General features: G+C 51.4%; 1 protein-coding gene across 1 annotated transcript in view; it reads left to right on the forward strand.

Annotated features, from left to right (window-relative positions):
- Positions 1-13,442, forward strand: part of SHB (SH2 domain containing adaptor protein B) — a 136,333-nt gene extending 122,891 nt beyond the window's left edge. Inside the window, exon 8 of the mRNA XM_029919653.1 lies at positions 12,565-13,442. Coding sequence (XP_029775513.1) covers positions 12,565-12,748 — 184 coding nt within the window. The 3' untranslated portion in view covers positions 12,749-13,442. The remainder of the gene's footprint in view (positions 1-12,564) is intronic.
- Positions 13,443-14,698: the final 1,256 nt, after the last annotated feature.

A 14,698-nucleotide genomic window follows, 5' to 3' on the forward strand; every position in this document is an offset into this window, starting at 1 on the left:
AATCAACCCTGGCGATCAATGGGGTGACAGATGTTGCAGCCAGATCGCCCTCACATCCTCTATACTCCTTTTGAACATCCCCATGCTGCGCATGGTCCCAGCCAGTGTGGGAACCAGCCTGCCACATTCTCAGCAGACTTCAGGGCTGGGCTAACCAATAGGTCAGCAGTGTGGCTCTCACTGCTGTGTTTCTGCTGTGCACCAGGCCTTTCACTGGGCAGGGAGACAAAGACACATCAGATTCTCAGTTGGGGAGTCCCAGCAAGGGGACAAGCAGGTAGGTGAGTACTGTGCTATAGGGAGTATGGCAGAGAATAAGTGAGGGAGGAAGAAAGTTAAGTGCAGGGGCATCTTGGAAGGCTTTCTGGAGGAGTTGGTATTTGAGCAGGTCTGGGGAAGTTGATAATTTATTGAGAAGTAATAGTAAGGTAGAAGGATAGTTAGGTTTGGGATTGGAGGAGAGGTCTCTGCAGGACCCCTTCTTCCTCTGTTCCCAACCAGAGTTTTCAGGTTGTCCTACCACCTAAGCACCCCCTTGACCCAGGTAACCAATAGTATTATGGACAGAGACATGCCTTAAAAACTCTGAAGTCCGGGTCGGCCCTGTCCGGCTCTTCACAGCATCCCTACTTTGCCCGCAAGGAAAAGGGCTCGGCAAGACATGGCCTCACCTGTGGCCATGGCAGCACTCCGAATTCCCAGCTCTTCATTCTTTTGGCCTCCCTCTTTGCCAAAGAGCAGGCCACATGCCCTTCATTTCTACTTGACACTCAGGGTGTATGCCCCGCCCAGCCTGGACAGAGCCTCCCAGGGAGAAATGCATTTATATAGTGCCCAGCAGGGCTCTTTGCAGGCTCTGGGAGAAATTGATTGGAACAGGCCTCTGCAGAGTGCCCTGTGAGGTGAGTAGAATTATACCAAAAACAATGATTAAAAACATGGGGCGGTGTACAAGTGCAGATAAAACCATCAGGGCGGCAAATGTATGAGGATAAGTGATTGGGCACACCGATTTCAAATCTACAGTCTCCAAATGTTAGCATAATCCCACTTGGAGTTCATATTTTCAGGTCAGAAAAACACCTTTTCTGTCTTGAGTTATTCTCATCTTAACCAAAACTGTATTCTGTGAAGAAACTAGGGCTGACTGTTTTACTTTTTGTGAGAGTTGTGCTTTAAAAAGCAATCAGTTCCTATAGTAAGTTAACTTTTTGAAACTCAATTACTTGCAGCCATGCTGAAAAAAACTATAATTAATGTGGTCAAATCCTAGCCAAATAATAAAATGAAAGCTTTGTTGTGTATCAAGGCAGGAATCCATTTCATTAGGGAGCAAAGAGCCAGAGATTTAATTTTGAGGAAATTCTCCGCCCTGTGGACAGCAGTTGTCAAGAAGCTGCCAGAATGAATGCCCAACACGAAAGGCCCTCCAGAGCCCAGATTACTGAGAGCTGACTGACCTTTCAAAATTGCATTTGCATACCTTCCAAGTGTGGCCTAAGCCAGTGGGCTTTTGCTCTTTAATGTTCTTGGACCTGATACCCCTTTTGGTTTTGGTCAAGAGGTGAATGCTACCCACACCCAATGACACTGGCATGTCAGTAAGATTCTGTCCTTTGGAACTTGGAAGGAGGTGGCCTCTGAAGGTCAATAGACACCAGCAAGGAGTTTGGCAAAGACTTGGGGTGTGTACATTGATGGGGGGTTCATTTCCAGACAGCAGGGCCGAGGGCAAAAGCAGACAGACCCATTAGGGACAATGCCCAGTTGCACGAGCCCGATGCATGGGGGATAGTGAACAGCAGGTATGATCAGAATGGGAAAGGACAGGAAATTCTGCCCTATGAGGACATAAGTCCAAGAAGGACTTCCCTATGGTCACAGCCATCAGAGTTTGGAAGGGATTTTCCTGGCTGGGGAGTAAGTTCCCAATGTTGGGGGTAGGCAACAGAATCTGGACACCAAGTATTGTGAATATTGTGCATGTGCATCAGAAGCTCTTGGAGAGCATCTTAAAAGCAGATCTGGTTCCAAAGAGGCCCAGGGAGCCCCAGGTTTGACAAGTCTCGAGGGACTCTGATGTGGGCATTCTGAGGCACATTTTAGAAATTATTTTTGAGAAATGTGCACTCTTCTCCTGGCCCTGGGACACTGGGGCTTCTGTAATGCAGGTGAGTCCTTTTGCTTAATAGCTCAGTAGTCTTTCCTTCCTTGTCATGTGGTGCGAGCATCTCTTGTGTGCCAAACTTCAAAAGTTACCAGTTTGCAGAACCTCAGAGGTCATCTAGTCCTGTCTTTTCGTTGTATAGGTAGGGACACTGAGGCCTGAGGGGGCAAGAGCCAGGGCTGGGACCAGGCTCCTGATGTCAGTGCAGAGCTCTTTTCACTTGCTTTCAGTGGACTTCAGGGAGCATTGAAAACTACTCCCATTTCACAGATGAAGAAATTGAGGCCTAAATTCCAAGAACTGTTGGGAGTTTTTTCACTGAGAACCACTGTCATTTACATGAATTCAAAGGCCCTTAGCCAGGGTGTTTGGGTGACTTACAGCGAGCTGTGTTCCTTTGAAATTCCAGAGAAGAGAAAACTACCCTCGGGTTAGATACAGGGTCACTGAGCAGATAGATATGTTTTAACTCGAAGTCTTTAAAGGCCCCTGTGCATTTTCTTTCTTTACTTTTTTTTTTTCTTTTTTGAAGCAAAACTGTAAGTTGGGTCAGGTGCTTTGTGGGCAAGTCCCTTCCTCGCTGTGCTAATGGATGCCCTCATTCAGTTAGCAAAGGAAGCCTACCAGGATGGGAGTTAGGCGAGAGGATAGTGGGGCTCCTATGATCTAAGGAGAAGGTGTGGGAGATTGCTGCTTCCCTCATCCTCTCTGCACCTCCACCCCAACCTCCCTCTCTACCTTGTCATACCCCATCCCTGCTGACGAGACCTTGTAAAGACTGCTGGGAGTGACCAAGAATCCCCTACAACTGATAGCATGGGGGAGAGGCATTCTGGCCCCTGATTCGATGGGGAATTAGAACCTCTCTTTGGGTCTCAATGTCTTCTGTAAAATAAGCAGGGAACCAAATAGTCTCAAACACCCTGGTATCTTATCTGCCTCAGAAATGGTGAATACAAGGGTGCCTGGGTGGCTCAGTCAGTTAATGGTCCAACTCTTGGATTGCGCCCAGGTCATGATCTCACAGTTTCATGGGTTTGAGTACTGCGTTGGGCTCTACATACTGACTGCTTGGAAATAACTTGGGATTCTCCCTGTCTCTCTGCCCTTCCCGCATTCGTGCTCTTTCTGTCTCTCTTAAAATAAATAAATAAACTTAAAAAAAGGGGGGGGGTGCCTAGGTCGCTCAGTCGGTTAATATCCAACTTTGGCTCAAGTTATGATCTCGCAGTTTGTGGGTTCGAGCCTCATGTTGGGCTCTGCTGACAGCTGGGAGCCTGGAGCCTACTTTGGATTCTATGTCTCCCTCTCTCTCTGCCCCACCCCTGCTCATATTCTGTCTCTCTCTCTCTCTCTCTCTCTCTCTCTCTCTCTCACAAAAATAAACATTAAAAGAAATTTTTTTAGGGGTGCCTGGGTGGCTTAGTTGGTTAAGCGTCTGACTTCAGCTCAGGTCATGATCTCACAGTTGTGAATTCAAGCTCTGCATTGGGCTCCGTGCTGACAGCTCAGAGCCTGGAGCTTGCTTCAAATTTTGTGTCTCCCCCTTGATCTGCCCTTCCCTTGCTCACGTGCTCGCTCGCTCGCGCTCTCTCTCTCTCTCAAAAATAAACAAATATTAAATTTTTTTAATTTTTAAAGAAATGGTGAATATATACCAATATGCACAGTAGGTACTTAATAAATCCCATAGAATCATGTATGACCAGTATTTTTAAAGCAGAGAAACTTCTTTCCTCATCTTTCCTATTCTGTTTTCACATGGAGCCCTTTGTGTAACAACGTACTTTTGAGAGGGTCGTGAAATACCACTTAATGTTTAGGGAAATTGATGTCAGGGAAGTAAACACACTTCCCAGTGTCACCCAGTGGCAGGGCTGGGGCCGGACCCTGCCAGCCACGGGGACTGCCCAGCTGGAGGAGATGGTCCTGCAGCCAGGAGTCTGCCTGGCCATCCATGGCTTCCAGGCTGTGAGCGTGGCCATGAATGGCAGACCAGACAGACAGGAAGACACATTCACTGCTCAGCCCAGACCGCATGGAGCCAGCAAGACAGACCAGATGGGCAGCAACTTGTATGCGGGCTCCTGCAGAGGGCTGGAAACAAAGCCATGTCAGAACTTCAAGCCTCACACCCGCTAGACTTGCTCATGTGCTGCCCAGGCCCGGGGTGGGGGGGCGGGGGGAGCTCCATACCCCAGATGAGGAAACTGAGGCTGAGGAAGCTGCTGCTCAGTGTGGCAGGGCAGGGACTCAGACCCAGGTTAGGGGGACCCTGAGTCCACAGGCAGTGGGTCCTTTGGGAGTGGTTTTGCTTTCCTTGCCCAGACCCCCCCTCCCCGTCTCAGCCTCTCCTGGGTCAATCCCAGGTTTCCAGTTCCCCTGTGCCTATAAAAGCCATTGTGCCCCTCAAAGTCCTCTGCCTGGTCCCTGTTCTGGAGCTTCCTTCAGGTGTGGCCAGCCTGTCACCTCCCGCCCCGCTAACTGCTGGTTGTGGGGAGGGTAGGAGGTTGGTCCTTGGAAACACCTTGGAGCTATTTGCAGCCAAGTGGTTTGGCAGATTCTTTGTGTCTCAAGCCCTCAAATGTGGAGCCGGGTGTCCACACTTCATTCATTCAAGTGTTCACACTTGAATTTTATTAAGTGTTCACACTTCATTCATTCACAATGACCTTCTCATTTGCCCTCATCACTACTGTGAGGGTACGCTCTTGTTCCCATTTCATAGATGCAGAATTTTAGGCACTGGAGAATGTGAGTGTGTGGCATTAACCTCAGTGCTACTGGAAATTGAGGCTGGATTATTCTTTGTCATGGAAGGTGTCCTATACGTTGTAGGTTTGTTACACCCTTGGCCTCCGCCTACATGCGAATAGCACCTGAGTTCCCAGGCACTGCTGAAGACCCCCCAGCAGGGATCGACTCTTCCCCATGGGGAAACACTGCTCCAAGGAGCGTATGGGCTGGGAAGAGATTGTCCCAGTACATGGAGACCACTCTGGGCCTGGATGCGTTCTGTCCATCTGCTGGCATACCATTGTGGTGTCCCTAAGCCTGGGGATCTCCTGCACCCATCGCCCTACTTGTCTTTCTTCCTGCACTGAGGATAGCCATCCTGCCCTGCCCTAGTGCTCCTGGCTGGTGCTGGGGTAGCCCCTAACCCCCTTGGGATGTCCCTCCTTGGCTTGAGAATTTTAGTGCTGGAGGGACCCCCTCCACCTTTTCCAAATGAGAGACACTGAGACCCAGGGACCCAGGCTGGTGCCCAGCCAATGACATCATCAGGGGGATCAGATTTGAACTCAGGCATCTAACTTCAGTCTGGCCACTGCCGCCAGCCCCCACCTGTCCTAAACACAAAACTCATTCGCTTTCCCAGAAGGGTCCTGATTAGAAGTAAAGGGGGAAATAAAACAACACACTGGACCCTCTTGCCTCTTCACAAAGCCCTGACAACATTTCACATGCCCCCACTCCACCCCGCCCCTTGCAGTTTTCCTGTGCACTGGCTGAGCCTAAGGACTGATGGGAATTCCAAACAAGGGGACTGCAAAAGTCATCCAGGCTGGCCCCCAAGCATCATTACCTTCTGCCTTCACGATTTCAGTAATGGGAGGTTCGCTCTGCTGTCAGCCTTAATCATTAAAATCCTCCTGTCTAAAAGTTTGTTAGCCTTTCCTGAGAAAATTGCCTAAAATGGATTCATTTTGACTTACTTGCTGCTCTGTGGGGCACAAAACAAACCTTATGCCGCTCCATGTTTGCTGGGAGAGGCATCTGCCAGCTTGCCTTCTGCCTGGAAGATGGCATTTTGTCGTGATTTACTGAAGGCCCTCACCCCAAGCCGCCAACTTAGAGCTTGAGAAATGCCCGACTGTCTCAGGAAGACTAATCGCTGCTGATGCGTTTATTGAAAGTCCAATTATTTGGTTGTAAATCAAGTCGTTTGGCTCAGCAGTGCTTACATGTAGACATTTGTTCGCAATAACTCGGCATATGCATCTTTGGTTTATCGTTGTGAAGGCTGTTTCAGAAGCGGGCGGCACGCAGGTATGTGCCATGTGAACTTCTGAGTCCCTTGCTCCAGCTCCCTGGACTCCTAGACCATCTCAGTGGGAGGGGACCTCCATATCTCTGTCTCCACGCATGGCAGTGGCAGAACCCCAGCACACACCCAAAACAAGTTGCTGCTCCCTCCAGCCCTCCCAACGCCTTTGTGAAGCCACAGGTTGGTCCAGTCATGGGCCAAGCGTGGTGCCTATTACTGTTGTACATCTTTTTGTCCCAGGCTCCTGGACCCTTTTCAGGAAGCTCCCAAAGTAGGCCCAGGGCTCTCACATCATGCTTCTTATAGGCACTCATGAATATTTCTGGGGTGCCTACGCATTGCTCACAGGCACGGTGAGGAGAGTTTTCTCTCTAGCCAAATATCCCATTTCACTAGAGGTCAAAGAGAAGGCAGGAGGGAAGCAGACATTCTGAATCACAGAGCCATTGGCTTGCATAGGCAGCATTGCCAACTGTGGGGAGAGTTAGCCAGGAACAACATTTTTGGTGGGAACCTAGGTGGCCATGAAGGTAGGAGGTGTCTTGCCATGGACAACCTTCAGGCCAGCTCCCTGGGGATGCCTGGTCCCAGGGTCATGACAGGTCAGGGTAAGGGCCAGGCCTAGAACTGCACCTACCCCTGCACTGACAGCACAAACATCTGTGTCCATCTGCACCCCCACAGAGGGCTGGGCTCTCAGGATGGCGTTCTTGTGTTCACGGAGGGTGGGGGAACTGTGACACTTTGTCCCCTGAGAATCATCCTGCAGCCAGCTGCTGAGGACACTTCAGATGCTCAGGAAGTCCATGGCTCTATGAGGGAACTTGTCTCATATTTGTGTTTCATATCTCTAGGCCTGGGCAGGGGACATTGACTGGTTCAGTCGCCCCAGCAAGGGTTTCTTCTAGAAATCCAAGGAAAGAGGGGCTTGACCCATTCTTCCTTGTGACCCCCCTCAGGCAAGACTTCTCTTTCTGACTTGAAAGGTGCACAACTTTGTATCCCCTAAAGGGGTGACCCTCTGGGTGTTCCTCATGACTCTGCCACTCACTAACCTTGCTTAGCTGGTCCTCACTGGCTGTGCTAGGACCAAGGCTATCCAGACAGAGCAGCTGCTGTATCTGGCCTTGGAGGAGGTGGCTTCTACCCTGGCTGGGCCACACTAAGGGACAGGGTGCAACAGCCACCAGCCCCCTTAAGAGCTTATAGACCAGACAGGAGGATATGTGGAGCCTCACGGTTACTCAGGGCAGGCCCTCACCAGATAGCAGGTGGATGGATGGACGATGGACATAATGGACCAAGTGCCCAGCTATGGGCCAGTCTTATGCTGAGGGCCCAGTGGAAATCAGGCTTGGCCTGCTGAGAAACATGACAATGAACAGACAGGATTCTTTTTTTTTTTCCTTCAAGTTTATTTATTCTGAGAGACAGAAAGCATGAGCAGGGGAGGGACAGAGAGAGAGAATCCTGAGCAGGTTCCACACTGACATCATGTAGCCTGATGCAGGGGAACTCAAGAACCCGTGAAATCATGACCAGAGCCAAGATCAAGAGCTGGATGCTTAACTGACTGAGGCACCCAGGTGCCCCTGAACAGATGGGATCCTTGACCTCGGGAACTCACAGAGCTGTAAGGAAGCCACATCCCAGGACAGAAAGAATCCAAAGGCCCACCTAGATGCCTGTATTCATCTGATAGGTGGCTGAGCAGGGGAAAATGAGGCTGTGGAATCAGACTGCCATAGTGAAATCCTAGCCTCGCCATGTACTATGGGACTTGGCACACAACCTCCCTAGCATCAGTTTCCCATCCGTAATCAGTAGTAGTTATGCCAACTTAGCAGCATTGTTGTGGCCTTCCATGTGAGAATACGTAGCAACAGCTCAGCTCCCTGCCTGGTGCACAGTGGAGTTTGAACAGTGCAGGTGTCATTCATTGTGCAGTGGCCATGGGGAGTCCTGGATGGTGTTGAGCCGAGAGACCGTGTTCTGGAAGATCTCCAGCAAGAGAGCAGTTCCCCAGCCACCTTTCAGTAGAGGCAGACCAGAGATCCTTGCTGTGTGTGGATTCCTGTAACCAGGTCCTACATGATAGTCCCCAAAGGCAATTTCCTTGCCTTCTCCTGCATAAATATTATATGCAAGTATTTTTAAGTCATTTCATCATGAAAAGGAGCGATTTAACATAACTATTACTCAGGATTCTTCATGAAATATGCATCAAGCAATTAGGTCTAAAAGCAAGAGGTGAGGCCTTGTACCCTGCTTGGGCCGGCAGCTGCGGGCTGAGTGATGTTTTATTAAAGCCCATGATTATGAGACGAGGTAGGGCCTGTTATTAGGCCCGGCACGCCAGGCACGTTTGATAGTCCTGGTGATGAGGAGGTGCTTTTTGTGATGATAATGAGCGATCTAAACGCAATGACAGTCCCAGCACCCCCAGCCTCCGCCAGCCTTACATGACTCATTAGACAGGTCACCCACCGGAGACACCCTTAATTGTGACTTTGCTCTGGCAAGATGTCCTATCAAAGGAGACAGGGCTGACACAGGAGCCTGCCGGGGGCCAGCAGCCTGTCCAAGCTCTTTGGGGACTGAGGCCCTCCCAGAAGCGGTGATGGCGAGGGACCTGGCCCACCTGGTCCTGTCTGCAGGCAAAGCTCACCTTGCAGTGTGCCTTGGCCCAGAATGTTGCTCTCTCCCACCTCAGTTTCCAAGACACCCCTAAGAGCAGCTCTGTCCAGAGTACCTACAGCATCCCTGGGTATGCTGGTTATCTGAGGCACTCTTTTCTCACTATAAATTCTAATTTTTTTCTCTTCTTAGGCTAGATGTCTTCTGTATTGAGTTGGGAGTCATTAAAGCCATCCTTTCACAGCTGTTTTTCAATCTTCAGCTGTTGTAAGGTAGCATCTCACTCATGGGGATCTTGTGACCGCTACGGATATATGATTACAACACATCTCTTAGGTGTGTGTTGACGAGGTTTTACCTGACCCTGTTCATGAGTCAGAGTTTGACAGATTGTTTTTAAAAAGCAAGCTCACCTCTCAGGGCCTGCCAACGCCATGTGATGGGTCTCCATAGCCGGGGCCTTTGCCAGTCAGGACAGGCCATCCCCAATGCCTGAGATGACCTTTCCATGCCAGCCCTGTGGGGTAAGCACCTGGGGACTGAGGCCAGAGTCAAACAGTCCCTTGCACAGGGTCTAACATCTCTCCCCTGCCACCTTGCCTAGTCTCATATGGAGTGTTGAGGGCTAAGTTGGATCCTCTCCTGGAGCTGGATGGTACTGAGGTCAGGAGCATGGACCCTGGGAAAGGCCCACCAGGGAGGGAAGCAGCACCACTGCTGATTGCTGTGTGACCCTGCATTGGCCACCTGACTGAGCCTCAGGGCTTGGCACACAGCCTGGGTCACAGGAAGTACTCAGGAAACATTGGCCGTGAAGACCATTAGGGCCAGTGCCCTGTGAGAATTAAGACTGGAGCTGTGGGCAGCAGCGGAATGGGGCATGAGGCTGCCTCCAGGCCCCTTCCTGCAGGAAGCTCTCATGAATGGGCAACAGCATATGCCTATACACACGGAATCCAGGACCTTAGGCACAGAAGCACCATCAGGGGTCATCCAGTTAGCCTCCTCACAGATCCAGTGGAGCCAAGAACAGAACCTAGCACAGCCAAAGGTCCACCTCAGCTCCAGAGGACCACGGGGTGCAGTGCTTGAGCCTGGGGGTGAGGGGGTGGAAGAAGGGTCACTCCCACAGGGGACTCCTGCTGTGGGAACCAGCTCGAGGGCCTTTATCCCTCTGCCAGGCGATGGTCACCCCATGGGGGGGGGCGGTGGTCATTGGACTGAGTTCTCTGCCATAGTCTGGATTTTGTGACTGGCCTGCCCTCCTCAGCACAGCCTAGCTCACAGTTATAAACTTGCGTTACTGAAATACGTGTGCCGGAGGCACCTGGGGGAGGTGCTAACAGCTGCTCTGCCTCACCTGTGTCATTTGAGGGGGAGCCATCAACATGAAGTTTCTAATAACCTGGTGGCCATTCTGAGCCTGTGGCCTGGGAACAGAAGGGCCTTCTCTCCCTCTGGCCCTGTCAGTTGTTCTCACCATCCCTGCCCACTTCCCTTGCTGGTTGTTTTAAGAACAACCACTATAAAAACGTCCCATTAAACCATATGAGTTACTTCTCTTCGCCTCCTTAAAAATTAAATCAGCTCCTCCTGCAACTTCCTTCCTGTGTTGCCAGCATGGCTTTGGCATTCTGGTCTGGCTCACAGCAATAGCTGCTGTGATCCAGTCTTCCACATCGTATGCTCTGCACCCCAGACCATGGGTCTGTGACAGTCATTCAGGCCCAGGTGGTCTGGCACCCAAAACATCACCCCACTCCACTCACTCACAAAGCAGGGCATGACTCTCCGAGGCTACGCACCCTCTGTTCCATCATTCACCTGCAGCTCCAGCCGGTTGCTCCCTCCCCAACCCCCACCCCTTGTCCAGTCAGAGCTTTTTAACTAGTCCCAGTTTCCTTAGCCACACAATCTCAGCACTTCATTCAAGCAGTTTGCACCCTATCCAGGCCGGCACAGATTTGTGCTCTCTCCAGTGTGGTGGGTAGCCAGGCTCCGCTTAAATGGGGTTGTACATTTTCTCACTTACTGCACACACCATTTCCTTTCTAACAGCTTAAGCAAGTGCGCCTCCTGCTTCTCAGATGTGTGGAGGCAATTCTCTGATGAAATGACCCTTCACTGAGGAGCAGAACTTGCCACAGGCTCTGTAATTAGAACATTGTCAGCCTTAAAAAATCTTGATTTAAATTTCAGTTCTTTACAGGAATTATTCTCTCTAGAAACATAATTGCTCTCCAAACGATTTCCTTTAAGCTGAGGGTGACATCTCTAAATACATTATTATGAGCAGATGTATCGCTCAGTGCCTGCACTTCATTAAGCATTTGCTCTGCCATTTGAAAATGGTCCTGGAGTCCAAATTGATGCATTAATAGAGTGGGTGTTGGTGAGCGTGGGGAGCCCCGTCCTGACTGGGAGAGATGTGTTAAGCCCTCGAGTGCCCCTGTGGGAGCAGCTGGAGCGAGAAGAGCTCAAGCTCGAAGGTTGCAAATTTGTATTCACATGGAGCTCAGTCTCGCTGGGGCTGGGCCTTGGTGTCCCGGAAGCAAGGCGGCTAGGGCTGGTCACAAGTTGCCAGTGCCAAGGGACAGGCTCTAGAGCAGGAGGTCAGAGTCCCAGCTTTCTCACTAAGTGACAAACGTGAGGTAAATTGCACTGTGCTTTAGAAACCGAGCATTTGCAGGTATGGCAGCAAAATCATCAAAGGCCAGGCTTAGAGCTGAGTAGGCAGGGCAAAGGCAGATGCACAGAGGAGTGAGTGATCCAATGTGGCCAGAAACCTGGGTGGAAGGTGGGAGGGGTCTGCTAGGCCCATGTGGAAGCAGCGGGGCCACTGCCATCTGAGAGCTGTGCCCCAGCCAGTACATACAGGGTAGCTGGCAAGCTGCAAGGGGCACGGGGCACAGACTTCTACTATGACCTCTGAGGGCCCCACCCATTACCGTTTTCAGCAGATGCCCCGCATGATGTGCCTGGAGAGTGGGCCCTGTTCTGTGGAGCTCTCAGGGGAATTGGGAAAATAGCGAAGTAATTGCAATTCAAGGAAGCAAGTGTTGATAGAGACATGAGTATGCTGGGGGCAGTCAGAGGAAGGAAGGAGCTGTGCTTGTGGGAGCCTGGAAGACTTCCTGGCAGAAGAAACACTCAGGTTGAGCCTTAGAGGAGGAAGAGGCAGAGTTCACAGAACAGAAGGAAGACGCACAGAGAAGAGAGTGCCTGCATGGGGGCAGATCTGGGGAAGAACACCCATTTCTCCTCACATTCCATTGGCTCAAACTAGTCACATGTTTACAGAGGCAGCAAGGGAGGCTGGGAGATGTAGTCCCTGACTGGGCAGTCACCTCCTAGTGACCGTATGGAAGGGAGAGCCCATCTGTCATTCCTGCTACACTCTGTTTCCTCATCTGTAAACTGGGGTGATGAGACCTGTCCTGCACACTTGTCAGGGAACTGGCACGCTTAACAACTTGTCTGTGTCAGCAATAGGAGGAGGAGCCAAGTCTGGGGGCTTGTTTTCATGAGGAAGCCTCCGGAAGCTCTCAAGATCCAAGAGACTCTCCAGCAGTGTTTGCTACTGGTTCCTGGTCTCTGCTGGGCTTGGGGGAGCCCTGGAGTGCAGCTGCTTTTCAGTCGGGCCAGAGCAGCATGGCTGTTTCAGCCGATGTTACTCTGCAGATCCTAATAATAACCTCTGTTTTGTTCACAGGAGCAACCAGGGCTTTATGCACATGAAACTGGCCAAAACCAAAGAGAAGTACGTTCTGGGTCAGAACAGCCCCCCGTTCGACAGTGTCCCAGAAGTCATCCACTACTATACCACCAGAAAGTTGCCCATCAAAGGGGCTGAGCACTTGTCTCTCCTCTACCCAGTGGCTGTGCGGACCCTCTGAGCAGGCAAGCCCCACCCTGCTCTGTGACAGGGATCAGACTTGGAGGAGCCAGAGGCCCCTCGCCCACCAGCCCGGCCACTGTTGCAGGCCGGGTCCAGTTTGTGTCATGTGTATGGTACTAGCACACCACTGCATGTCTCTAGAATGCTGTCGCCACTTAACGGGGGGCTGGAGAAAGCCTGGATAAAGACTGAAGGACAGCCAACACGCCACCCCAGCCCCCAGCCCCACCCCCTACTTGAGTTTCTGTGAATTAAAATATTTGCAAATCCAAAGAGAAGCCTTCCAGGATGAACAAAGGAGAGCAGCTCCGGAGGGGCGAGGGGCGGAGCGGGAGCGCCCTGGGTTGCAGCTCTTTGTTCTCCAGCTGTCACGAATTCACACCTGTGGGGGTGGGGTGAGGGCGCTGCAGTTTTCCCACCAGGGCCCCCGCTGGTGCTGGGAGACAAATGGGGGTGCTCTGAGAGCCCAGAAGGCCCCAGGAGTTCAGCTTTCCCTCTGGTGCACATGTATGTGTGAATGCGAGCACTTACATGAGAGAACACGGTCCCACACGGATGTGAGTAAGCCCACTAACCCACTGTTAGTCACTCAGTGTAATCATTAGGAGACCTTTAAGGAATCATTGTGCAGTCACAAAGAGGATTCAACTATTTATGAATAGGGAGTGTAAATAAAATAGTCATTTAATATATATTCTTATCCCTTTTTTTATATATGTGTGTGTACCACAGAGGGTCTCTGAGGAGGGCAGTGATAACCTGCTGGTTTTATTCCCAGAGCGAGGTGTGTCTCTGGGCATGTGTGGTCTGACAGGCCCCAGGGAGAGAAGGAAGCAGAGGCGTTTTCTTTGCCCCCCTAAAAGCCAACCTCAGGACCGTGCAGCAAGGCCCTGCATTCAGGCTCCAGCAACAGTAGCCCCAAGTGCTGACCCACCAGCCACGCTGTCCCCTTCTGCCTACAGCAGCCGGGTGATGCCAAGTCTGTACACAGCACCCAGCAGTCTACAAAGGGCTCTCCATTATCTGGTCAGCACTGCCCTGTGAGGCATTTAATGTGGGGAAAGGGCAGCACAGAGAGGGAAAGTAATCCGTGCAATGTCACGTAGCGCATAAGCAAAAGAGGCTCTTGGGTCCAGATTGGCAGGCTCCAGGGCCAGTGCTTTGGCTCTCCATGGCCTCACTGTTACCCTGCTCCTGAGGGAAGACAAGTCCTAACCTCTCAAGGGACATGGAGCTCTCTTGGTCATGCACACTGCTTCCCCACAGATGACACACACATTCCCACAGTTCACCTCTATCTTGCCTCTGTCCTCGACTGGAGCAGGGATTCTCACCACCCCTTCAGGGCAGACTCCTAAGGCTGTGACGTTGCTCTTACTTGGTCCCCCCTCATTTCTCTCCCACTCACCCACCACTGCGCTATGGTCAAATGCTGGTGGAAGGCCTAGAAGAATCCCACCCAGCAGCATGACAGATACGGCTTCCATCTACTGAAGGAGGTGCAAGGATCCAAATACGGCCCGATTTTCAATGACTTCACCAAGCACACGTCTTCCGGCCTGCCCAGCTGGTCTGAGTGGAGTAGAAGCTTGGTGACTGTCATCCCCAGCACAAGGGGCCGAGTTCCGACATCACCAGCAGTTCTAGACATTCAGCACTGCCCAGGCTCCAGAGATGCTTCAGGCTCACTATTCAGAGGTGGTCTTAGAGCCCCAGTGAAGAAAAAGGACTTGTGGCTACTTCCTGTCAAACCAGCAAGAGCGGGACTAAAAGCTGTGCCTCTTAAGGGTGCTGCTGTGGATTTCCCAGGTTTGTGGCCAAAGCTGTTTCCTTGGCAACCGGTCTTTCTGCTCAGTCCACCTCAGGTCATTCCTCCCACCCCTCCCCGACCTGCAGATCCCACAGGCTGAGCTGCCTCATGATTACCGCTTAGGCCATGGCCTGGGTC

The sequence above is a fragment of the Suricata suricatta genome, chromosome 13 (assembly GCF_006229205.1).
Source record: "Suricata suricatta isolate VVHF042 chromosome 13, meerkat_22Aug2017_6uvM2_HiC, whole genome shotgun sequence".
NCBI lineage: Eukaryota > Metazoa > Chordata > Mammalia > Carnivora > Herpestidae > Suricata > Suricata suricatta.